Source organism: Ursus americanus, chromosome 16, assembly GCF_024610735.1.
Source record: "Ursus americanus isolate L20-20 chromosome 16, mUrsAme1.1.p, whole genome shotgun sequence".
Classification (NCBI taxonomy): domain Eukaryota; kingdom Metazoa; phylum Chordata; class Mammalia; order Carnivora; family Ursidae; genus Ursus; species Ursus americanus.
Genome location: NC_142142.1, coordinates 55,751,270 through 55,778,135, shown reverse-complemented (window position 1 = coordinate 55,778,135; position 26,866 = coordinate 55,751,270). Strand labels below are relative to the sequence as shown.

At 43.6% G+C, this 26,866-nt stretch overlaps 1 protein-coding gene across 7 annotated transcripts in view; it reads right to left on the bottom strand.

The window, feature by feature from the left end:
* The window catches only part of PPP2R1B (protein phosphatase 2 scaffold subunit Abeta), a 35,152-nt gene extending 9,435 nt beyond the window's left edge, over window positions 1–25,717 (bottom strand). For 5 of the 7 annotated variants that reach the window (XM_087868457.1, XM_087868458.1, XM_087868454.1 and 2 more), the window contains exons 1-15: window positions 25,559–25,717; window positions 24,645–24,735; window positions 24,184–24,284; window positions 20,525–20,757; window positions 20,047–20,194; window positions 15,809–15,964; window positions 15,486–15,600; window positions 15,014–15,084; window positions 14,525–14,659; window positions 13,618–13,791; window positions 11,108–11,168; window positions 7,159–7,313; window positions 6,197–6,339; window positions 5,737–5,828; window positions 1,372–1,493 (exon numbers count right to left, since the gene is read on the bottom strand). In XM_087868457.1, coding sequence (XP_087724583.1) covers window positions 1,372–1,493; window positions 5,737–5,828; window positions 6,197–6,339; window positions 7,159–7,313; window positions 11,108–11,168; window positions 13,618–13,791; window positions 14,525–14,659; window positions 15,014–15,084; window positions 15,486–15,600; window positions 15,809–15,964; window positions 20,047–20,194; window positions 20,525–20,757; window positions 24,184–24,284; window positions 24,645–24,735; window positions 25,559–25,672 — 1,911 coding nt within the window. In that variant the 5' untranslated portion in view covers window positions 25,673–25,717. Of the gene's footprint in view, window positions 1–1,371; window positions 1,494–3,041; window positions 5,379–5,736; window positions 5,829–6,196; window positions 6,340–7,158; window positions 7,314–11,107; window positions 11,169–13,617; window positions 13,792–14,524; window positions 14,660–15,013; window positions 15,085–15,485; window positions 15,601–15,808; window positions 15,965–20,046; window positions 20,195–20,524; window positions 20,758–24,183; window positions 24,285–24,644; window positions 24,736–25,558 lie in introns of those variants that run through there. The other 2 variants (XM_045797747.2, XM_087868455.1) reach the window with 2 other exon arrangements.
* Window positions 25,718–26,866: the final 1,149 nt, after the last annotated feature.

The window sequence follows — 26,866 nt, the reverse complement described above, 5'->3', positions numbered from 1 at the left end:
TATGTCCCTGTCGCCCAGGGCTGCCTGCGGCGCAGACCCTGCAGGGAAAGCCGGCAGTGGCCCAAACCGGACTCACTGGTGGCTCAGGCCCTGGGATAAGAGAGTGCAGCCCCACTGGAAGAGAGAATATTCTCAGATGAAAGACTGCAGTTTGGGGCCTGGACAACAGGTAAAAGTTCTCATAGCCTCAGTTTACATAAAATGAAGGAAAAGCCATGGAGCTTTAGAAAGCGAGCTTTTCAATGTTAGAATCTTAACCAAGCAGGGGCGCCTGGGTAGCGCAGTCGTTAAGCGTCTGCCTTCAGCTCAGGGCGTGATCCCAGCGTTCTGGGATCGAGCCCCACATCGGGCTCCTCTGCTGGGAGCCTGCTTCTTCCTCTCCCACTCCCCCTGCTTGTGTTCCCTCTCTTGCTGGCTGTCTCTCTGTCAAATTAATAAAAAATAAAATCTAAAAAAAAAAAATCTTAACCAAGCAGACCACTCGAGTGGGTACGAGAACTCCCGTGTCTGCAAGTCAACAAAATGCAGCCTGACATCCACACAAAACAGCTGCGGGCCTCGGCACTGCTTGTCTGGATACAGCGGACGCTGACGCAACACGGGTCTGAGCTGCGCGGCCTAGCTGACTATTGTAGGAACGCGGAACAGAATACACATACCATACAAACTATGTGTTCGTCGACTGCTCACGTCGTAGGGCCTCTGGTCAACAGGCGAACAGTAGTTAAGTTCCGGGCAGTCAGAAGTTCTATGTGGATTCTCCACCGTGCGGGGCGGGAGGGCAGTCAGTGCCCCAACCCGTGTCGTTCAAGAGTCCGCTGTATCCCTAAGCCACACGCCACCCTCCTAACGGCCCCAGGGCAGAGGCCAGCACCAGCTTCAATTAACGAACAATTACTTTCAAGTTGGGAACTTTCGCACACCTTCTCCAGAGCGCCAGCAAACGAGGCTTCGGACCATTTCACGGTAAAAGTGACAGAAATGGTTTTCCCTTCAACGGACAGGGCTACCTGAACGGAGCTGTAGCAAGTGAGAACGGTCTATAGTCTCTGAGCCAAGTGGAAACAAACTGTTTCTCTAAGCGACTCTTCACCAACCGCCCGTCCCCTACGTGAGCCTTGCTGTCTCTGACCAGGAGGGTGGCAGGGAGACCTCGAGCCACAAGAGCGAGAGAGCTCTGGAAAGTCCACCCCTCAGAAAGAAGGACAAGAAGGAGGGCAACAGACTCTGAAAATATACTCCTGGCCCCTAAAAACTGCACTGTCTCCTCAGGGAGAGTTAGAGGTACTGCTTCTGTGCCCAGCCTGCCGGAGCTGCAGACCAGTCACCACTCTCCACCCGCGTCTCAGCCCAGGTGTCAGTGGCACTTACCTTCCCGGTGTCCTCTTCAGGCCCTCTGGGTCTCAGGAAGTGGCTCTTGTCAGCCCCAGGAGCGCTGGGCTCCTCACTGTCCTTCACAGGAAAATCTAGCTTCCTCAGCCTTTGGGCCACCGCTAGAGATACAGACAGCAGTATGGTAATGTCCCTGGACCAGGGCACAGCCCTCCTAAGCCCACCCGCGCTTCCCAGCCGGGATACCCCCAGTGGCTCCAACACTGGCATTGGGGAGCACAGGAACCTACAAGCATGTGGGTCCCCGGGCAGAGAAAGTGGTTCACCCTGGAACCTTCCTGAAGGTGCCTTTCCCTCAACCACCATGGAAAGTGCCAGCACACTGGGCCTTACGATGCCAGCTGGGTGCACCCCCACATCTTGATCACTGCCTGCCTGCAGAGCCCCAGTCAGGCGGAAAAGACCTGGCTCCTTCCAGAACTGGTAATATCAGTTTCAGAGAACTCTAGAGAAAGAAATAACTTGGTTTTTCTACCCAATGAGTAATTAAACTCTTCACCCTTCAGATTTCCATCTCAACCGAACATTATGTAGTTCCCTGAAAACAGCAGGTTCACGGAGGCAAACGGGGAGCAGTGAAACCACTGCAGGTACAAGCACTGGAGACACGTGAGTAAGACTAGGAAAGAGGGGAAAGGACGAAGATGGAGGCAAGGATGCAAATCAGAGGAAGACCATCACAGAGCCGCAGACCACCATCAATTAGTCCTTAACGTGAGGTCACAGGTCCCTCCCCGCTCCAGGTGTCTAAGCAGAAGAGATAAAACAGGCTCCAAGAGAAGAGCGCTGGGAGGAAAACCAAGTGTCAGTCAGAGGAATTTAAGTAAAAAGGCAAGAAGAAGTAGGCAGGACAAGCACCCAGCGAATTTGGCCGCCCCGCCCTCCATCCCTGGGGGGACGCATTCAATGTGATTTCTGCAGGAAAGCACCAGATTTTCAACTCCGTGGCAACACAGTGACTAATACACCCAATTGCACCAAGAAAGTATTGCCATAGCTTCAGCACTGGCTCAGGAATGACAAGTCTGTTTCCCCCGAAGGCCTATGCTAGGATCTCAGATGCATGGATAAGACGGCTCAAAGGTCCGGTGACCATGTTGAGTCAGGACAAGCTGTCCGGCGAAGAGCCCCAGGGCCTTGCATCGCAGTGGCCAAGCTGTGGCATTTCCATGAACTGAGGGCCACTACTTCAACAAGCCCTCATTAAAACCACAGGTTAACCTGTTTGTTCTTATTAAACAGGACACATCTTCAGGTTCCTATCTTCTTAGCAGCACAGAGAAAAAAGATCTGGTCTCTTAAACCTGGGACAGGTCAACAGCGCACAAAATGTAGAAAGAAACACTAGAGTGAATTCCATGGCTGAGGAGACATCTTTATTGGGGTCAGCTTGCTGTGTATGTCTCTGCTTCACTTTCCTCATTGACCAACGGACGCCGACAACTGAGGATGAAAACCCGTGGCAGTGTACATCCCAGGTCGTCATGCAAACCCCATGGAACCGTGGCTGGAGTGGGGGGCCCTGAGGAAGGATGACCCGAAGCTTGTTTACGAGTTGCAAAATCCTTCCATTGTGCTGGGGGGAGGATGAGCTGTAGTGCAGTACCTTCAATGACTTGTTCCTCGCACGCAACACATTAGAGGACAGATTTTAGAGATTCATGAAACACACTTTTATTGAGCACCTACTATGTACACCAGACAATGATCTACGTGCTGGCAGTACAGCAGAAGACAGAACAGACAAAAATCCCTGCCCTCATGGAGCTCCTGCAGTGGACACGCTAGTGAAATCAAGATAGGAAAACCGATCCATGGTTAACAGGACCGGTATGAGCCAAAGAACAACTCCCCTGAGTGGCAAAAGGGATTCCCTATTACTTAAAACAGAAAGAGTCGATGAAGTCGCTAAGGGGTCACCCAAAAAGACAGAGCCCGCTTAGCTCCCAGACCCATGCCTGAGAGCCAAGGCTCCTGTCTCCCCTTTATCACCATCTTAGAGGGAGAGGCCAACACGCAGGCTCCCCAAGGAGTACATCTGAAGTCTAAAGGACATTTAAAAGTCCATCCCCAAGCCAATGGCATTTCCAACCAAAGAGTAAAGCAACAGTTGTGCAAGTCTGTTTCAAGAATCAAGACAACGGTCTCTCAAACATGCAATTCATTGAAGTGGAACCTAACCTGGAGATAATAAGAAACAAAAAGAACCACAAAACTAAAATTAAAATGTTTATAGCAGAATAGTTTAAGATATTAAAACAAGAATGTACGAAAGTTTTTTGCACAGGAATACACTGAATCCTTGGCCCAAAAAGTAATAAAATAAACACTTCCTACAAGGTAGGCTGGCAGTTTTAAATGCAGGCAGAGTAATGTCTGATTTAAAAGGTTCAAATGTTTCTCTAGGGTAAGATAAACCTGGAAGCATCTGGTCAAACTTGGTTTTATGTAATGATTTCACGTACAAAGGTTTATAGCAGTTTGCCGAACCTCACAAAACAAGGCTCAGTGGGCTCACCGAATCAAAGAACCAATTGAAAAACCAAAATGGAAACAAGGAAACCAAACAGCAACATATAAAGAGCAAAAAATAAGCTACAATAAAACCTCATTAATTAAAATTCATTAGGACAAGGCGAGTTTGATTAGACGAAAAATGTAATTAAGTCTAAAAGAAAAAATATTCAATTCTCCATGAAATACATACATATGTATTTCAGAGATAAAGAGTAAAATGAATACATCTAAAAAAAGGTGTGGCCTATTACCAATCCCCATGGAAGGTATTTTAATAAAACTGAAGAGTGATCAGTAATGGGCATGTCAACTGGTAAAAGGGTGCCTTTTAGAGCTTTTTAAAATTACTTCAGTAGTTCAGATACAACAGGCTTCCTTACATACTATTAATTGGCTTCAGCAAACCCTTCAGCTTCACTCACTCTCTTAAATTCCAGGAGGCATTAACGAGGTTTTACCGTAGAACAACAACGAACACTGCAAACGCTGAGTCCCGGGAGTCCGGCATCACCCGTCCCGAGACATCAGTGCGAAGCTACGGCAGCAAGGACCCGACGGCAAGAGGCTCCAGGTCCAGAGCAGGAAACCCTCACAACACTGCACTCCTCATCAAACATCAAATGGCGATCTTACAGTGAAGCAGTAAGATGACTGCTTATCAGGGAGGCGCTATGCTGTACGTGTCTCGGGGCGGGGGGGCCCAGTGTTTGTGAATGCAGCCACAGCGCTGAGCCACCGGCATCTGGGGAACTTCCAGCACCACATGTGAGCGGCAAGATGCATGTGTACTCCAGGTTTCCGAATGACATGATTACAGTGAAAATCAAGCAAATAAAAAACAAAACAACCAATACAAGAACCCTGAGCTTCCACACTTCCCTCTCGTGAGAGACGCTGAGGCAGACCATCATTATCCGGGAAAATGTGGCTTTCCGTACAGTTACATCTCCACATGTCTCCCAAATAGAGGGTTTATGAAATAAGTTATTCTAAACCATGTACATTTAACTTTGGAATGATGGAGAGACACACAGATACATGTAAACATCAAGAGAATCACTCCACTCCCTGTCTGGGTCCAAACCCAACGAGGCTTGGTCGGGAACAGCAAGCGGCCAGGGCCTGATTCCACAGCGCGATGCAGGAGCCCGCATGGTGCCGACAGATCAGCAGGAGACAATCAAGAAATGACTGCACCAAGTGTCAGGAACTGGTCACAAACAATGAGAATGCTTTCAATAGAATTATCCCAAAAAAGACGACGAGTAAAAAACAATCCCATTTCATCTTTAGAAAGAATGAAGTCACTGAAATTTGATCTCTTGAAAGTTGCTGCCATCTGCTTGGATGAGGTCTTGAAGGTTTTCCACTTTTTCTCCACCCAGTTTAAGAACACATTGACTATAAATCTGTGATAAGAATTTAGTAAAGTCTTTTCCCTCCTGTTCCTCATTATGCCAACGCAAGCACTGGAAAATTCCAAACAAAATCAAGTTAGTGGTACAGAAAGTTCATGAACTATCTATGTGAATATTAAGTATGACAACAATGATGCAAAAGCATGAGACTGTGAACTTCCCACTATGGTCCCTTTCTTTGCTCTGCCAGGCTCACGGAGTTAAACTTTAAAAACGGACTGAAATCCAAACGACAAACTGTTCTTACCCGTGAGAATCGTACTCCTACCCAACCGTAGACCTGCAACTCAGAAAATGGCCTGCTCCACGGTGGGCCAGGAAGGTTCTACCCACGGAGGGGCATGACGTATCCCCCGCTCCCACACACACACCCCATAACCAGGGAAAGACAGCAAACAGCAAGACGCACCACTTATGGCTTCCTGTGCGAAGTATTTGACATCCATGTCCTCGTCTTGACCTAACTTCTGTAGCACTGGCTTCACTTCCTCCTGCAGAGCACTGAAATCCAACAGTACTGTCTGTGAGAGGCAGGCCTCTGGGCCAGATAAATGCTTTAAGGTTACATGTTCTATGGTAATTTGTCAAGTTCAAAATTTAAAAAAATTATAAACGCTTATAATACATACCTGACAAGTACTAAGTAATTTCTAAACCCTCAAGAGAATTAGCTTCAGAGAATGATCTACACGTATACAGAGCTTCGACACAAAACAGCAGAGTCACACCCTCAGAAACGAGGGTACTTCCTTTACACAAACCCCTGCCTTAGGTCAAGTTAAAAATCACTGAACGCAGGTTACGCTCTTACTCCCCACTGTAAGGTGAACAATTAAATCGACTTTTTAAGACTAATACTGAAATCTTACTCAGTATCTAGAATTGGTCCAATTTTCTGAAGAGATTTGGCCACATTGAAACGGACATTCGCTACTTGGTCTCCTGCCATTTTCAATACGATGGGCAGCATCTGCTTAGTGGTGATTTCCTGACCGCAGGCTTCAGACAGTGCCTTGAAAAATAATTAAGATAGTACATTTAAAACACTTTCGGGGGCGCCTGGGTGGCACAGTGGTTAAGTGCCTGCCTTCGGCTCAGGGCGTGATCCTGGTGTTCCGGGATCAAGCCCCATGTCAGGCTCCTCCGCTATGAGTCTGCTTCTTCCTCTCCCACTCCCCCTGCTTGTGTTCCCTCTCTCGCTGGCTGTCTCTATCTCTGTCAAATAAATAAATAAAATATTAAAAAAAAAAAAAAAACACTTTCGGGTTTTGTTTTTTTTTAAAGGTTTCTTTGAGAGAGAGAGAGAGAATGCGTGTGCAAGAGCACATGTGGGGGGAGGGGTAGAGGGAGAGAGAGAATCTCAAGCAGATTCTGCACTGAGCCCAGAGGCTCGATCCCACAACCGCAAGATCATGACCTGAGCCAAAATCAAAAGTCGGACATTTAACGAACTGAGCCACCCAGGCATCCCTAAAACACTTTCATGTTTTTAAATATCTCCAAATCCAAAAGACAAATGAATATTTAAAAAGAAAGCAACTGACCAACAGGAAAATGTTTCTATTCTGAGCACCCGAATGAGGGATACAAGGTAGCATTCAAAGAATCTGAGAATTAAACCAGAATTCATTCACCATTGAGACTTGATTACTGATTTTAAAATGAATTTAAAAACTGACATTTCTCTCATCGACTAACTGTCCAAATTAATCAGTCTTAAACTGATTAACCAGATTCCAAACAGAACACACTATATTCAGAATTCAGAAATACAGGCCCCAATAACTGCTTTAGCGCCTAAGCTTAGCAGTAACAGCCATGTGATACTTACATTAATGCAGAACAAAGTGGTCATTCTGTGCAAGTAATTAGGATCATTTGCCATTACTAGCACTCTGGGAACGATGGTATTTTGGGCCCACTCTGTACCAAACTTCTGAACGAGTTTCATGAGGTTGTTGGTGGCAGCTTCACGGATGGCATACACTGGCAGAAGAGGTGAAGGGCATACTGTCATGCTGCTTATGTCAGAAGCATAACCTAGTTTACTGATATCATCATCAAAGGGGGGCCAAGAACAACACTCTCCCAACACTCCAAATTTACTCCTACTACAATTGCCAACGTGCTCAGAAAGGACTCATAATTAATGATTTGGTCTTTTCACAGTTGAAAAATGTATAATATGTCCAAGAAATAGGAAGTAAGGAGCTCATGATAGGCATCATTAATTAATAAATACTGAGTGTCTACTATGTGTTAGGTGTTACAGAAAGAATACAGAAGATACTTCCCCACATTCTATCAGAGAAGTGAAAGCTGCCGGCCTCCAAGAAGTCACATGGGGTAAGACTGGTCAGCACGAAGCATGAAATCGTGTAGCAAAGATCGTGAGGGCTCGAGGAGTTTAGAGAAGAGAGAACAGGGAGGTCCAGGAAGCTTCAGGAAAGAGAGGTCGGGCAGTGGACCTTGGAGATTAAGGAAGATTTGTGTAAGCGGAGAAAAGAGGGGAGGAATTCCTGGAGAGGGAAGACACCAAGGGAGCCCGGCACAAAGGGGAAAAACTGCAAGGTGCGAGACTGCAAGGCTGGACAGACATTGCGCTCAGAACAGAGAGCACCTTGGGAGCTAAACTTAGATTTTGTAAGAAAAATGATGAGCTTTTAAAGCAAAGTTGTGACCTGATGACCAATGTGGTATTTAAGCAAGATAATTTCAGCAGCAGCAACAACAGCAAAAGAGAGAAAGCCAGCAGGGTGGTCATGCAGAGGCCACTGTGGTCACCTGCCTGACAGCAAATAAAAACCTCAGAGCTACTTGCCTCTCTTCCCTTAAAAGGTTTATGTTGAGAAAACATGTCAAATGTATTCTGTGAATAAATGTGTGTGCTATAACGTCTAGTAACTCCCTGTAAGATCATTTATCAAGGATGTCATAAATCTAGATAATAAAAGCCTGAGCTACGACCTTCTCAACAACTCACTACACAGCACTGAACAAAGTCAGGCCAGGTGCAACAGGTCCTATAAGACTCAAAATTGGGGCTCAGATAACAAATCCAGGGCAGTGGGTACCGACTCCTTACTCTACTTCTCTCTCCAGGTAGGCCAGCCCACCTGGGTGATAGGATAGGCAAGAAGAGCTATCCAAGCTGCAGCCCCAATCCTGGACAATTTATATAAGGCTTCCAGACAGCAAATGCCCAACTCTTCCCAGTCCACAGAGCGTTTTCGGCAAGGCCACTGCTGAGAACAGGAAAGATGGCATAGCCAAGCAACTATATAATTTATCACCAATAAGAAACCTGACCAGCGTCTGTGGGAGAAGCAGCCAGAAGCACTGAAGCCCTCTCTGCGGAGCAAGCTCAAGTCAACTGTTTTACCCATAAAACTAATTCCCTCCCTTCACATTCATGGTTTTGTCTTTGGCACAACCCCTTTCAACTCCTCCCCCTAAGGTGGAGCTTGCTAAAGCATCTGTGTCTTGTCTAATTCTTTTTTTAATTTCCTAGAGATTTTTCTCCTCTTAATGCCATTACCATAGGAAGGGATCTCACTGCCAGGGTAACCAGAGACCACGCACACACTCGGCCTTGACCCAGACCTCAGCTGTACTCAACTGTACTTGGCCCGATGCCTACTATGTTCTTGGCTCCTCTCAATTTTGTGCCAAAAGAATGCAAACCATTCCAGAGCTCTGTTTTCTCTCTTTTTTTTTTTTGGTCCCTCTCCTCTTTCCCTCTCCCCTCAAGGTCTCACAGACTTGCAAGTTTCCTCTGAATGCCTAACACGCTCTATATGCTCACTCTGACACTTTATGCTTTCTCCTATAAGAAATAAATTCCCCTTCTCAATTCCTCCCCCTGATCAACACTGTCCACTCAACCTCTGGAAAAGAGGGGACACGTTTCTTCCTTATACTACTCCTGATTTTTCACAATACTCTTTTAATAGTTTAGTAACCAGGGAAAACGTTTCAAAAATGTAAATGATCAGTGATCACTACACAGTAGTTATCTACAATGCAAAACAAAACCAACAACAAAAAGACCACGTGACTAAGTACAGGACAATTTCAGACTGACATTTCACCGATTCAAAGAATGCTTGCAATGCCAGTTTAGTCTGCTAGCGCGCTGCCACAGATAAAGGAACAGGGTCTCTCTTACAATCACAAATTGGAGGAAAGATATCTGAAAAGTGAGGAAGAAGTAACTGACTTGTACAGACAAAGCAATCTTACAGAGAAAGGGTGTGAGGAATTCGATTCTCTGTAGAACCTTAGGACTTTGAAAGTTCCTCAGAATTTATCTAAACTGCAAGCTTTCAAAAAAGTATATAGAATGACCCACTGGGATGTGTCCTTCCCACTAACATATTTAATGTTACATTAAATATGTATCAGAAATAATATAAACATTATTTTCCTAAGAGGAAAGGAATTTCTTTCGTATGATTTACCAAACTTAAGTTTCATTTAAGAGAAAAAAAAATTGGCCAAAAAAGGTAACTTTAGAGGATAAGAAAAGAGTCTTCACATCTAGTTTGAAAACACTGAAATCACCTGCATATATATGCTTTTACGAGATTTGCACATTTCTTTCACACCCTCCTCTTCACTGTCTTAACCATATAATCTTCCACATGTTCCAAATATGCCGTTAACGAAACCACCTCTATGTACAAGCAGACACAAGTAACCCACTCCTCCCAAATATCCAGGCATAAGCACTGCAGGTGAACAGGAATACACTCAACACATCAAGTCTATGTGAGATGCTGTGGAACTGAAACAGGATGCCTAGCAGGTGACAACAAAATATGGAATCAAAGCTCACACCAGACATCCCAAACCCCTAGAGCCCCCCTGTGAACAGGAGTCAGGCCACACCGAAGCTGCCAAGCCTGGACATGGGGCGTGGTGGTGAATCCCACTGGCAGAGAGGGCGCCCCTCCCACCCATTGCTGCCTGGCAGACCGGAGGAGACACATGGACCTGAGACCTTGGCAAAAAATCAACTGCTAACAAGTTAACATGTAAGGTGGTTTTATAGAAAACATCCATTGCCTTGTCTATCTTGATAAGCAACTTCAGTAACAGTTTGTGGCACTGGAAGAAAAGGATTCTGTGATTGCTGACTTATGTTAAAAATACAAAGAGAAGATAAATTTTCAAACCTATTTTCTAAAACAGGTGTTCCACCTGACCCTGCCTGAGCTCAAAGCACTGGCAGCAGCCAGGGTAAAGCCTGCCTTTCACCAAAACCAGAAATCTGGGCCCCCGCTGTCCTCAGCCATAGCTGACGTCTTCCATTCCTAGACTCCTTTACTGCACCACTGTATACCTCCCCTAAGTCACCTCAAAGAAGCCAAGTAGCCACCTCCCCCTGGGCCTTTCACTGGCTTCCAATCCCGATCCAACCCGGTCAATAGTGGCTAAAGACTCCAATGCCGTGGTCGAGCACACAACCTTGGGATAAGGAAGGAGTGTATGTATAAAAAAGACAGTCTAAAAATAACATAACAGAATGGCTAAGAAACAGGGCAGAGATTGTTTAATGAAGAAAATAAGATTTAAGATTAAAAAATGGTAGAAAATAGCAATGTCAAACTTGTGTTCAAAGGGACCTAAGTGGACTTTAATCAAAGCCTTTCTTTATCCCTACCTTGGAAGACAAAATGTCTGGTCAGATTAGCATTCTTTTCTAAAAAGGAAATACATAAACAAAATGGATGTATGTAAAAACACAGGCCTTTCATAATAATCTGTGTTTAACTTACCATGGTCCACAAGCCAGGCCATACATAAAGAATTCAGCTTTTCGTCAAAGAACTCCACACCCTATAGATACAGAAGATTCCATTAATATATATCTCCGAAGTTCAGAAATCGAGATGGTCTATTTACATTACATCAAAATGACCTGAAACCTAAAAAAACAAGTTTCCAAATAAGATGAATGCATGAACTAGCCAGAAAAGGAATAGCATGGAATTTGATTTACAAACTATAAGTCTATTTTATGAGACAGCAATCATAAACAAAAGCCTAAGTGAGATGGCCCAACCCCACTAAGTGGGAGAGAAGAGGGTGGCCAGGAGCCAGCTACAACAGTGCAGGCAAGCTGGAAGGCGACACCGTGGACAGTGTGCCAAGCAGTATCAAGATTATTTGTAAAAATGAGTTAACCCAGGAAAATACCTGTCAATAATAACAGTTCTCAATTTTTTCCCTTTCTGCTTAATATCATAATAAATCCCTATGGATGAAGAAACTGACATCAAGAAATAGAGAGATCCCCAATTAAAGAGAGAATGTCTGCGATGATGGGAGAAAGCAGAGGAGGGCACAAGACTCCAGGTGCAGTGGCCCCAGCGCAGTCATGAGTGAACCATCCTGGCCCCCCCCCATTCCGCTCCTCCTGCACACGGCAGCCAGCCCAGCACAGGCGGACTCACACACACCTGCGTCTGTGGCACTCCTGCAGCACGTGGGACCATGCTGGCCTCTCCAGTGCCTCCTCTGTGGGGGCTACTTGTCTACCAGTATTTTTATTTCTTTGGATGCTAAGCAGTCATTGACCAGTGAGTGTATATTTTAAATAAAGAGATGTAATACCAAGTGTCAGTGCTTTGAAAATAGTGACTTAATGAAACAGCTTTATAATAACAGATTATGAATAGGTTTTACCACACACTTAGATTACCATCTTGGCCGTCAAAAATTTCCTTTTCATTTCAGGCCATGGATTTTTCTGGAGTCTTAATTTTTATTTCCCAATTTTGGTGGCTTAACTTTACATTTACTCACCACGGTCGTCCACTAGCCAGTCTATACATAATGTCTTGAAAGAATTTATAAACTAATTGATATAAAAATCTATACAGATAGGAAGAAAAATAAGAATGAAATAAATGACACTAACAAGAAGTTGAAGACATTGAACAAAAAGTTCATGACCGATGCACATCATCCCCTGCCGGACAGGTACGAGTCAGCCAAACTCACCCCCTGCCTGCTTTCACACCCCTCCACCACAGAGCTACCAACCTCTACCAACCTCCCGGGCCTAAGGGGACCAGAGGTTAAAAGAACTGATCCTAAAATTTCCCCTCCCTTCTGGACAGTTGTTTCAGTTTTTAGCAAACAAGTTAGGCGCTGCTGCTTTCCACTCTGGAGAGGAAGATGCATGACAGTCACCAGTGAAGAACAGAAGGTGACCTTCAGCACTTGGGAGTGACAGAGACCAAAGAGATGACAAAACGACTTCCCCTGACCCTATTAGCTATTCACTGATACCTTTGGCATCTGTTTTGAACGAGACACTCCAAATTTTATAAAACATAATGCCACCGACACGCACAGGGCACACTTCATGAACTAAATATGCCAAAATAGGCAACAAATTCAGTGGTCCAAGAAAAAAAAAATTATTCCACATGCTGTGATCTGAAAGTAATGGAAGGAGGGTAAGAGAGGATACACATTGCAAATTGTTAGATGTAAACTAACAAAGTATAGGAGCTTTCTCAAAAAATATTCAGGAATTCATTCATTCAACATTCAACAAATGTTATGTGCCTAATTCCTGCCAGGTTCTGGCAGGCACTGCGAGTAAAATGCTCAACACAGCCGCTGCCCCAGAAGAGCTCACTTGTCTATCTCCCCAGCTAGACTTCAATGGCACACGCTACCTACGGCGTAAGTGCGTATCAAACCTAACACTATCTAGGGCACTTAATACCCAGCACTGAAATTTTAATTAATGCAATGATCAGAGTGAAACTAATCATGAAACTGAAAACAGTAACACATAATGTGATAATGTGCTCTCTGGCCTCCAGACTTCATACCCCTTTCCTCTGTGATGAAGCCTCAAGTCCCTTTAACCAGAATGTAGGAAAAGCAGTCATCAGGGACATTTTGTTCAGAATATAGGCAAACAGCTGCCCTGAGCAAAAATCAAAGTTCTTTTCCCAGTTCAGTATTCCTTCAGAGAGAGACACTAAATATCACACAATGTTGTATTATTTACCAAGAAACTGATTATATTCTGCTATGGCTTTGTATTTAGGTAGTGATAAGGTGAACTGTGTTTCTATAATATTCTTTTGTTAGAAGTTACTGCACCAATGAATATAAAAACCATCCTACAGGCAACTAGGTCAGACCATACTTTCATGCGTCTAAATGGGCATAACCCTATGAGCTCCATGGGCCTAATACGTGCCATGACAATCTGCCCCACTATCTGAGGCTACCCTTCACTTCGTGCGGCCCACACACTCACCAGCTGGCCCGCCAGCAGTGGCATATACTCAATGATGGCCAGCCGGACCCTCCACTTCGCATCTTCAGCCAGCTCCACTATGGCAGGAAGGAGAGACTGAGAGAGTTGACGGATCCCAATCACTTCATTTACGCAGTCCAAGTTAGAGATGATATTCAAACGAACTTCTGGACACTGCAAATACACAAGTCCCAAAAGAACACATATCAGTTCTCTGCCTGATATTCTCTTACTGTCATGATGAAGTAAAAACTGCTTTGAGGATTACATGTAATAATACATGCAAAGCATTTGCGAACATGTCTGACAGTATTACTCAATAAATGTTAACCATATGGGGCGCCTGGGTGGCACAGCGGTTAAGCGTCTGCCTTCGGCTCAGGGCGTGATCCCAGCGTTCTGGGATCGAGCCCCACATCAGGCTCCTCCACTATGAGCCTGCTTCTTCCTCTCCCACTCCCCCTGCTTGTGTTCCCTCTCTCACTGGCTGTCTCTATCTCTGTCAAATAAATATTAAAATCTTAAAATAAATAAATAAATAAATAAATAAATAAATAAATAAATGTTAACCATGATTACAATTTTGATACTATTATACTCAACTTTTAAAAACATTTAAAACAAAGCTACATTAGCTTTAAAGAAAAGACACCAGTGCCTGTCAGTAGGAATCAGGCAGAGAGGACACAAAGACATTTTCAGGTCTGCATCAATGGCTCCTTGTGCTGATTTTCTGCAGAACTTGTAACTCCATACTCAAACACAGGAATTGTCACTGGTTTAAAATAAACTACCTTTTTTTAAATCCCTTCATCCATGCTTCAAGCTCTATTTTAGTAAAACCCCAAACCAAAACCAAACCAAATCACTGACTATCAAAGGCAAGAGAATTTTTAGCCACACTCACCTCATCCTTTAACTGAGCTAAAAAAAGAGGTAGAAGATGTTCGATGGTATTCTCTTTGCCCAAAATGGTAGACAATCCCATAATTACAGAAGCTAGAGCCGATTTGACGTGTTGATTTGTATCAGATACTAATTCCTAAAATAGAATCAAAATTAAAAGCCTTTCTTTTTTGGCAAGACAACAGAAACTTCCACGCCATCGCCCAAGGAATTTAAAGAGACAGCACTATTTCAATATTGATTAATTGATCAATTTCCTCAAGCCACCTATTAGATAATAGAAACCTATGCACCACAGACCATTTTACAATTACAAACACTAATAAGTAACAAATAACAGTGTCATTAAAATGACTGTCCCAACCATCCCCTATTCACCCTTAAACTCAAAGAGTTTTAAGGTAAAACAAAGAAACAAAAAAACTGAGGTAAAGTTTACCTTGTAAAATACAGGACAAGGTGAAACAAAAAATAACCTAATTAGGTTTACCTTTATATAGGGCAGAATTTGATTCATAATTATGGTCTCTCTACCTTCAGTGGGCAAGTTCTCACAAAGTTCTGAAAGAAAGAAATAGAAAAAACTAATAATGCTTACATACAGCCATTTACAAGAAGCCAGGTTTATCAACAGTTGCAACTTAAATCATGTTTGAGCAAATAAGCTCTAAGAGGGGAAAACAGCTCTTATTCTAAATGTACCTTTCATCGATCGGATATGCCATATACACTAATCCAACCTGCAAAGGCATCTTTTTTACAAAAACAAGATACAACAGCTATTTGGTTTTAAATATAAAGGGAGTAACCTTGTCCAACAATGTGACATTCCTACACAATGAAATCATCTCTTATTGAAAAATATATTGCACAACAAAAACTATAAAAAAATTCACTGACATTTAAAAAAAAATGAAACAAAATGAATGATATATCCCACAATATAAATTGAACTCCTTAACCTTTTACTTTGTGGGCAGCAGCTGCTCGGACTTCAGCTTCACAGTCTTTAAGTAAGTTCTGAAAGGCGGGGATGAGGTCATTTAGGGTGATTTTAGGACCCACAGCTTTCTGGAGCTATAAAAAAATTTGTACAGGTTTTAATGTATACTAACAAGTTAATTAACATGAACAAAACAAAACAGTGTAACCTTCAAGTATGTTTTTGCTACAAGCACTTTCAATTCAGAAGAATTAATTCAGCAACTTTTGGTACAGAGCAAATCTGTGGGTTTGGAATTTTTTTTCTCTTGCCACTTAAAAAATGTCAGTACAATAATTTTACCTCTGAAAACTTGTCAGCTACCATGTAGCGAACCCTCCAAGATTTATCTTCTGCTGCTTGCCGAAGTGTAGGCATCACCAAAGCCTCGAGGTCCTCCTGAGACAGTAACTGGGCAATGCTGACACAAGCTTCCACAGCTAGGAGACGCACTGAATCCTAAAGGAACAAAATTTCTTTCTGTTAGTCAGACAAGATTTACAGAGAGCCACAGGAAAGTACAGTATGTATGGTGTGGGGCAGGACTGTGGGTGTCGTTCAAAAGAAAAAAAAAAAAAAACACTATATACAGCTTCACATCTTTATGTCTTAAAACATACTTCACCTGGAATGGCTTATCTAATCCCTAAAAGTAGAAACAACCTTGTTCTAGAGTCAACAGTGAAGTAATTCCCTTAGCCAGAATGCAGAGTTTCTATTAAGGAAAGTGAAATGAAAATGTAAAAATTAAGTGAAAAAAAGAGAACATTTTAATGGTGTCTTCAAGGCCTTCCTATAAGAAGTTGTCAAGGGATAAAAAAATGAAAACTATACTTGAACAAACTGTTTAACAGATCACAACAAAAAACAAGAGAATAAGGGGAAGGGGAACAGGAAGCTCAGTTGTCCAAATACTCAGTTTGGGGTGGCAGTGATAGCAGGCATGAAATGACGACTTGGAAAGAAATACACAGAAAAACAAAAAGGCAATTAAAAAAACAAAACAAAACAAACCACTGGATTTGATTGAGAATCAGGGACAGAATAACTTTGAGGTAGCCAAGCCTAGAAAAATGCAGCAAAAAAATTTAGAAAGGTATGAGACTGATGAACTCAACTTCCCAAATGTAAATTGCCAAGTGTCAATATAATACCCACGTGTCCTTTGAGCAAGTAGAAATACACAAATTAGGCAAATCAATGAGAAATTAGGAAGTGAGATTATAGCTTTGGGAATCATAAATATGTTAGTGGAAACTAAAAATACGTAAACACAAGCACCCAGGAGGGAGAGACCAAAAATGTGAATAGTGTGTATGCATATACGGGTACATATTTTATATCTATAACATACACATACATACACATAAGAGAGATAAGTGATATTTTTTTTAAATTTTACAAATTTCACAAATTAAAAAAAAATTTTTAATTGTTGGTCAACAATTTACTATATGCCCAGAACGCTCACCCCTCCATCCAAATGAACAAGCCAACAAAAGGGCAGAACTAGGTTCTCAGTAGTGGCTATACAAATATTTTTGGAATCCAAAAACAATGCTAAATCAAGGGACTACTATCATCTATGGAAATATATACCAATAAATATTTGTTAATCAATTACCTTTCACCCCTATACCTGTTCCTTTTCCCAGGTTCTTCATCTCAGCAATGACGCCACCATCCAGCCAGCCAGTTTGGGCTCAAATCAAAACTCAAGGTCTCCTTGATTGCTCTTCCCCTCATCCCATCCAATCCCATCGTAGTCCTAATGACGCTGCCTCTAAACTGATCTCTAGATTCTCTCCACCTTCACTGTACCACTTTCGTTCACCATCCTGTCTTACCTGGATTATTGCAAGTCTCCTAACTGGTCTTGCTGTTTCTAATCTCGCCCCTGCCCCTTATAATTCTTCTACCCAGAAACCAGAATGTTCTTTTTAAAATGTAAATTCCATCAAATCACACCACCCCTACTTAAAATCTATGTGTATCCTCACTACATCTAGAATAAGGAATCCAAACTCCATACCCTGACTTACAGGACCTCTGCTATTTGTCCCCTGCCTATCTTCTCCAACCTCATAGCCCACCAGAGTCCCTGTCACCCACTATGTTCCAGCCCTAAGTGTCCTGTCCTCCTGGAATTCTCTTTTCCTGGAGCTCTGGCACTCCAGGAAAGGGTATGGCTGACATTTTTCTTCTGTGTCTCAGTTTATATCACCTCCTCAGAGTCCCTCTCCAACTAACCAGTCTAGATGTATGCCCTATGATCACTCCCTGTTATGTCACCCTACTTTATTTTCAACATAGCGTTTATCATTATTAATGCTTATTGATGTTTATTATGTTTTCCCTCATCAAAATGTACACTCCATGACAGAAGGGCCTTTGTATGCCTTTGTAACACTGGATCCCAGCACCAGAACAGTGCCTGATACGTAGCAAGTATTCAATAAATATCTTTTCAATGAATGAATAAGCCAAGAACAGCAATTCTATCAGTGGTCAAACAGAATATACATACACACATTTTACAACTAAGCATTTAATATTTTTTCTAATATATCACTAGAAATTATATGCCTCTTACCAAAAAACACAATCCCACAAATGAAGTGGTCTTACCACCCCAAAAATATCAAATCTAAATCTCATTAAGCTTCTAGATCAGGGATGGGGTAAACACTGGTCAAATCCAGGACTGTAGCTACTTTATAGAAATAAAGTTTTACTGAAACACCACCATGCCCATTAGTTCACACACTATAGTGCTTTTGTGCTGCAACAGCAGTTGAGTAGTTACAACAGAAACCGGCTCACAAAGCCAAAAATATTTACTATCTGGCCCATTACAGAAGAAGTTTGCAAACCCTCCTCCCCCACACTAGATTCAACTATCAATCTGTACAATATACTGAGGACAAAAGAAAATGTTAATTTATACCGTGGAAAGCATAATCAACAAAATCCTAAATGAGGACTCTAAACCTATCTGTCCAATGTGGTAACCACTAGCCACCTGTGGCTTCAGAGTACATGAACTATGGCTACTGTCACATGTTCAAATGATTATTTTGGACATACTGGGTTAAATAAATTATTAAAACTAATTTCCATTTTTTACTTTTTAAAATGTGACTACTAGAAAACTTAAGATTAACTTACATTCTATTTGTTAAACAGTACTGTTTTAAACTATAATGTTGAAGTAATAAATGTACAGAAAAGTAAGAGGTGATTACCACGAAAGTCAAGATGAGGTGTTATCTGAAGCGCGCAGGGAGCGGGTATGTTCGGGAAGGAACGTGTGCTAGTCTTCTAGGGTAGTGGCTGTCAAAGTTCTGTTTGCTAATAAGATGACATGACCTTATTCACGGAGTTGTATATTTTGTGCTCTTTTCTATATGCAATTTTAATAACATTTTTAAATAATGTGGAAAGAAAGATTTACCATCTTTCAATCTAGAATCTGAGAATGACACTCATCAGTATGCGTCATGTGAAGTGATTCTAGGATAGACAGTAGGCAAATTAAAACCCCAAAAGGATTCTTCCAGAGTCCAGAAACTCTGGGGGCAGATCCTCTGAACCAAAAAGAGAAGCAGTACAGCCTGGCTGTGAAGGCTGTGAACTCTGGAGCCAAACTGCCTAGATTCCGATCCCATCTCTACCACTGCTGACCATGCAACCCTGAAAAAGTTACTTTTTCTGTGTGTTTCCTAATATGTAAAATGGGGTATCTACCCATGGGGCTGTTGTGAGGACCGAAGTACTATCTTATACGTAAACCCCTTAAGACAGGCTGAGAAAAATTACACACTTAATGTAGGTGCTCCTTATTGTTATTATTTCTACCCCAAAAAGATAAAGGTTCTTGGATTTAGAATTGCTATTATACAGAGTTACCCTATGCACTCATCCAGAGGACACAGAAGGTCAAACAGCCTTCTCAACACATGCCATGCTTGTTTATCTGAAAGTCAAAAATTCCAGGCAACATTACTCCCCCCATGACTGGCTGCAATGCACGAAAGTATGTTACCCCTTAACACAGCTTTGATCTTCCCTTCTAACATGGCTCCCATTTCCTTTTTTTTTTTTAAGATTTTATTCATTTATTAGAGACAGCGTGCACATGCACACAAGCAGGGGGAATGGCAGAGGGAGAAGGAGAAGCAGACTCCCCCACTGAGCAGGGATCCACGACACGGGGCTCAAGCCCAGGACCCCAGGATCACAACCTGAGCCCAAGGCAGTCACTTAACCAACTGAGCCACACAGGTGCCCTCCCATTTCCTCTTTGACTCTTCTTTTAACCACTGCTAATGTAAGAGAAAAATCACGGTCTGGTTAATAAAGAAATATAAGGACACTGAGATGGGTCATATATAAAGAAATATAAGGACACTTAAGTCTGAGAGCCCAGACTTAAGTATCAATTTAGCAAAAAGGATCCTAACATGAGAACCAAAACTCCCCTTAAAACGTTAGAGGAGGGGAGCATATCCATGTACCTTAAATACTAAAGGTTAACTTACTTGTTCATCTGAAGCTAGATTAGTGAACAGTGGAACAATTTCACTTTTCACACTGTCTAATTCCAAAACTTTTGCAAATTCGCCCAATTTGGAAGCAGCAGCACGTCGTACCATTGGAGTGTCATCTGAGCACAAGGAACGGAAGTGCCTGGAAAAAATAAAATAATGAAGGTATCTCTTGTCAAATACTTGATTAAACACCCCCAACACACACACACACACACACACACACACACACACACACACACACACACAGCCATGTTAGAGGTTTTCTCTTACAAACATCAGTGATTAGGCTTCTACTCATGGAAGTAACAAATACAAAACCACTAGTACATTCAACTGAGTGACAAAAAGTCATGTTACCACTTCTCCTATCCTGCTGGATAGCCACTCACTGTTAACAGGCTATTATTGTGTAAACTGTCAGCTGTGAGCTCCCAATAATCCCAAATAACTAAAAAACACCATATCTTACTGTCTAATTTCTGCTTTGACAGCATTTGAAGCCCTGGGATAGCAAACGCTGAACAAACCACACGCAGATGTGCGAGAAGTGAACCAATCCCCACTCGCCAGGCGCTTCACCAGAGGTACAAAATGAGCTTCCAGAGCAACAGGAGTATGCTCCTGGGAGATCTGCCTCAGGGACTCCACAGCCTTATCTCGAACCACGGTCTCTTCCACAGTTGCCAGACTTTCCAAAGGAGGCTGAAAAGACCAAAAAGGAAAATCAGAGAAGAAAACTTACTGAATCAGGTTAGCTACAGATTATCACCTTCTAAAGTGACTGAAGGGAGGTGGTACATATAACCAGAATGTTAGCTACAGCACACCAAATGGTTACTTTCAGTTCACACAGTGATAACATATGGTGGGTCCAACCTGAAGACACGACTTCTGTAGGACAGCCAAGATCTCATGTCCCAGATGGCAATTCCCAGATGGTGTCTACAAATGACACAGTGGAGACTTGACACAATATTAATATTACCGTGAGCTGAATGACTAGGTTTAAAAGATATGTAGCCAAATTCAGATAAGATCATGTTTATTTCCTCAAGAGTAAGGCAAAAACATGAGCAACACTGGGCACCACAATTACATGATGACACCTCATCAGGCCACTGAGCCCACACAGGCTTTGGAGTATTATTCTACCATTCCTGGAAATGCAAGCAACCCTTGTCCACTAGTTCCACATTATCAACTTATCTAACACATGAAAGGCTGAGTCCAGAATCTCTTTTTTCCAAATACATCCGGAATCTTATGAGCCAGACATAGAGCAGGAGTTGCTGACAGAACAATGAGAATACAGACATGGTAGGGATCCTTGTTTGCAGCTTCAGAAACAGAAAAAACCAAAAGGATTGGTCTGGACCGAGATCAGTAAGTGAACATGACACAGCCCAGTAAAAAGTGCAAGAGGGCTGGTTCTCTGAACCCCTACCTTTCTGGATGTGCATTTGAGCTAGGTATATTTAGCATATGCCATGAGCTGCAAATGTCAGAGACAAAATCCACATACAGAACTGACCAAGAGAGTGAAATAGAATTATGAGTCAACCTAATAATGAGTCTACCTATTAACACATTTCAAAAATTGTTTGGTACACACAGAAGTAGAAAGCACTCAGCTTTCCTAAGAGGTATTTCAGAAGCCCTCTTAAAAGACACTGCTTTCTTACTTGTTTGTGAATGCCTCTCATGATCTACCCCTTGCCTTCTCTGCGCTCCTCTCGTACAGTATCACTGGACGGTCTCTATCGCCACTATAACATAAGGCCTAGCTCCTGAGAATCAATCAGTTGTCGTCTCTGGATCTGAAGTCTGCCTATTTCTCCAGGCCCTTTCCCTACAGCCCCACCCACCATTCCTGTGCACTCTGGGTCAACACACCAGCAAGGCAACCTGTGTCACACTTCCAAACCCCTGAATCAATGAATGATTATTGTTGTGTTGTAGCACTGAGAAAAAACAAGGCAGACAGGTTCCCTACTCAACAGACTTTATATTCTAGTGGAGGAAGACAACCAATCAAGAAAACTATCATATGGTGAGGAGCATTCTGTGAAGAAACAGAACAGGATGATGTGCTATGGGTGACTGGGAGGCAATTTCAGTTTGGGCATTCAGAGAGGCCTCTCTGAGAAGGCGCACTGAAGCTGGTATCTGAGTGACAAGGAACCAGCCACCAGAAGCTCAAAGAACATTAGAGGGAATACCCAGTAAGGCAATAAGCTTGGTTTATTCAAAGAACAGAAAGACCACTGTACACAGAATAAGGTTATCAAAAGGGAACACGGCATGACATAAATTCATAGAGATAGCTTGTCCCTTAGTTTACAAAAACTAAGGAAGGAACTAAGAGCCAAGACAGGAAGTGATCCATTTGCTGGGTGAAGAGTGAACTAGAGGGAGAGGGTGGGAGGCAAGAGTGGAAGGCAACTGGTCAGGACGTTACTGCAATAATTCTGAGGAAAGATCGTGAGGTATGGGAAGACGAGAAGAAGAGCTAAGTAGTGTGGGGAGGAAGGAAAGTGAACTGATTTGGAATGTACACAGAATCTATAGGAATTACTAACACATCAAATGTGGAAAATGAGGGAAAGAGGATGCAAGAATCTCTTCCAGGTTTTGGCTTGCCTAAGTGGGTAGACAGTGATGCCATTTACTGAGATGGGACCACTAAATGAGAGGCATATTTTAGGGAGAAAATTGAGTTCTGTTTCAGGCATGTTAAATTTTAAATGCTTGTTTGACATCCAAGAGGAAAAAAATCACAGACAGATATAAGCAGATATTTATATCCGTGGAAAGGTCAGAGATAGAAACAGAAAACACAAATCAGCATCACATAAGACAGTATTTAAGCCATGAAGAATACATTTCTATGTCGTCCAATTGGTGAATTTCTAGTCATCCTTCAAAACCTAGTTTAGACGTCACCCCTCAAGAGGTTTTCTCTCATCACCCTGAGTTAATCTCTTTCTCCTTTCTATTTAGGTACCTTGTATGTGCTTCTATTTTTCCATCTAACACTGTACAGTAACTACTTGTTGACACAAAAGGGGAGAGACCTCATTCCATTCACACTGGTCTTCTTTAACATTAACACTATAACTTCAGTGCCTGATACAGTAGGCTCTCAGTAAATGTCACCCAAATTGAACTGAACTCAAAAAACCCACAAAGTAGGGGCGCCTGGGTGGCACAGCGGTTAAGCATCTGCTTTCGGCTCAGGGCGTGATCCTGGGGTTGTGGGATCGAGCCCCACATCAGGCTCCTCTGCTATGAGCCTGCCTCTTCCTCTCCCACTCCCCCTGCGTGTGTTCCCTCTCTCGCTGGCTGTCTCTATCTCTGTCAAATAAATAATAAAATCTTTAAAAAAAAAAAAATCCACAAAGTAAGTCAGAAGCAAACCACAGGCTTACGATCAAAGATAAAAAGCTAATAAACATTTCCAAGGAGGCTGATTAGTTCAGTCTGTAGAGCATGTGGTTTTTTGTTTTGTTTTTTTAAGATTTTATGTGTGAGAAAGAGAGAGTGCTCACACACACACGAGCAGGGGTATGGGGGTGGAGAGGCAGAAGGAGGCTCCCCACCGAGCAGGGAGCCTGATGTAGGGCTTAGTCCCAGGATCCCGGGATCATGACCTGAGCCGAAGGTAGACGCTTAACCGAGTCACCCAGGCGTCCCAGAGCATGCAGTTCTTGATCTTGGGGTTGTTCGAACCCCACGCTAGGTGTTGAGATTACTTAAATAAATAAAAACTTAAAAAAAAAAAAAAAGCAGCTAATAGGCATTTCCAAAACCATGACACTGCTAGATGAGAATTAAGATCTCCAATTTGTGTGTGTGGCAGGGAGAACCCATAAAAACAATCAAACCCTTTTTCTCCCAACCTCTAAACTAACAAGCAAGTCCACAGAGGCAAAAAAGAGAAGAGGAATAAGTTCTTATGCTCAGAGTCAGAAAAAATAAGTGCCTACATTATTTGTTTCCCCAATAGCCAACACTGTGACTATCCATAAAAAAGATCTGCATTAAAAATGCTGTAGTGTTCCTATCACCAAACAATGTATCATTTATACTGGAAAAGTTCTGGAAGAATGATAGGCAGAATATACTTACCAGCAAACAGTAGGCAAAGTCAGGACCTCCCACCAGGCCAGTGAAATTTCCCAGTTGCTCAGCAAGAGCTAATAGTACCTCATCTTCATCATATATTGTATCTGGAAATGACAATAATCCAGTACTCATCAACAAGGATAGCTGGCCCAGAGCTGGATACTCACACAAAACTAGGAATAGACTCGATATTTAACTAGATAGTCCTGTAACAGTCCTAACAACATTCTGGATTTGTTTTACACAATGAATTAGAAATTGACAATCCTGTATCAATTACCTTCCCATTAACTAAATAATGTTTTAATACCTCTGGCCACAACATTATGATATGCCCTGTCTTGTTTCTTTTGCACAGAAGGCATCAGGCTCAGCTTAGTACTTAATAGCATGGTTAACAAATTCTAAAAAAGAGTCAAAGTTTTGAAAGCCAATAGAAAATTTTAAACCAAAAATTCACATACCTGTAAGGAATGGCAGCAGTTCTGTTCGCGTCCTTTCTACTCCAAGTGCTAGAGCAATTGTTGATAACTTCTTAATACTGTTGAGACGGAGCTTTAAAAAAAAAGAAAGTGGAAAGAATGAAGTAAACAATTGTGATTTAGACCAAAAGACAAAAGTTGCGAACAGGTGAGATAATGACATACAGTGACAAGGAGGAAAACCTTCAATTTAGATTTTATTCTATGAGGAACCCCAGGAGCAGTGGGAACACAGCTTCATTTTAGCCAAACGAAGGTTTCTTAAGAGCAACACTCAAAGGGCCCATTAGAAAAAGGAAAAAGAATACCACATCCAGGAAGTGAGACAATTTCAAAATGAAAACACTTTGGCAGCGGTGAAGCAGGTGAAATGGTTGAATCCTTGGCTTTCCAAAAAGTTACACCAGAGCTGATACACCGACTCCTCTAGGTTAATAAGCCACCCCACTCTCTTTCTACCCAACAAGCCAGGCCGGTTTTCAAGCCGAGAAGGCTTTCATCCACCTGCGGCTCACAGGGCCCTCCGACATCCCTGCCACCCGCTCCAGCCTCCTCGGGCCCGCGCCGCCCTCCTCCCCGCCCAGGACTGGACGCGCGTTCCCCCTCAGCACCGCCCGGAAGGGGCGCCCCGGCGAGAAGCCGGTGCTCCCACAACCGCCAGGACCGGATGCGACGCCTCAGGCGCTGCGAGGAGGGGTGCTGGAGACGCCCGAGGGAAGGTCTAGTCAGGCCAGTGCAGCCCCTCATGGGTCTGTATCCTCCTCCCCATCAAATTTCTGCTCCAAGTCAGGCTCTTCCAGTCCCCCGCCCCCCCTCCCACCACGGAGCCGGCCTTTCTACTTCCCCACCACACGCCCGGCCGGACCCGCCTCCATTCCCCAGCCCGATTCTAGTACCTGCACATCCTCGTTGCGGAGCTCGTCAATTAAAACCGCAATCGGGTATAGCGAATCGTCTCCATCTCCTCCCGCTGCCCCCGGGCCGGTCCCGGGCCCCGATGCGCCCGCCATGTTCTTTCTCCTCCGGCTGGTCGCCGCCGCCCGCCCCGCGCCCAGGCCCCGCCCCGCGCCCAGGCCCCGCCCCGCGCCCAGGCCCCGCCCCGCGCCCAGGCCCCGCCCCGCGCCCAGGCCCCGCCCCGCGCCCAGGCCCCGCCCCGCGCCCAGGCCCCGCCCCGCGCCCAGGCCCCGCCCCGCGCCCAGGCCCCGCCCCGCGCCCAGGCAGGCGGAACTAAGGCCCGCGCTCCCACTCCTCGGAGGCCTAGGAGCAGAGTCTCTGCCGGAGTGGTGGAGGTCACTGCGCAGATCCCGTTGCGGGAGCTGTACGTTTAAACTCCAGAAGAAGGGTGGGCTGAGAAACCGAATGGAGTCCCCACATCCTTTACGCAGCCGAAAGTAACAGGGGCAGGAATTCATTCTGCTCTTGATGGGCTGAGGGGTCAGAGACCTACCTGAGTGATACGAGCTGTGCTCCTGGGACTCAAGCCGACCAACCACCAACGAGGATGCCCAAGGCCCAGGAGGAAAACAGATTTAGCACCTCCCCTGACTTCATCCTGGCCCTGAGCCACCGGGTCTCCAGCCCTAATTTCCCCCGCTAGCCTCAAGCTTCCACAGAACCCCTCCACCTCTTCCTCTGGCCTGTGAGCCAGAATTCTATCTGGCTCCTGCTCCGTAAGACAAATAACGCGGGCGGTGAGAGAAAATGAACACTGCTGTCCAACTCCCCAGTCAATATTTTTTCCGCTTTTTCCATGCAAGCTGTTAAAAACATGCTGCTCTCTTGTTTTTGTGTTTCTTTTCAGTTTGGTACTGGAATGGTGCCTTCTGTTGTTTTTTCTTCCTCCCTCTTTTAGGTCTTTAGCATGCTAGAAGTACAACAATCAAGCAAAACTAGGACAAGCTTTAATCCTTCCAAACTGGGTGGAGTGGCTACTTTGCCTGTACGAGAAAGGCTAAACTGACCCCCCCTAGAACTCCAAGAGTCCTCAAAGGCACCAGGAGGGGGAAGGGGGTATCGGAGTTTCTTATAAAACTTAATGGAAAGTTTTCCTTTACCCTTCTGAGGGCAGCACAGAACCACCAGAATGTCCCCTCTTTTTTGTTCATCTTAGATTATAAGCAGCTTAGAGTGATAAACTATATATGGTGATCATAAACTCCAAAATGGTAATTGTAGGTCTGATTAATAAAAACAAAATTATTAAT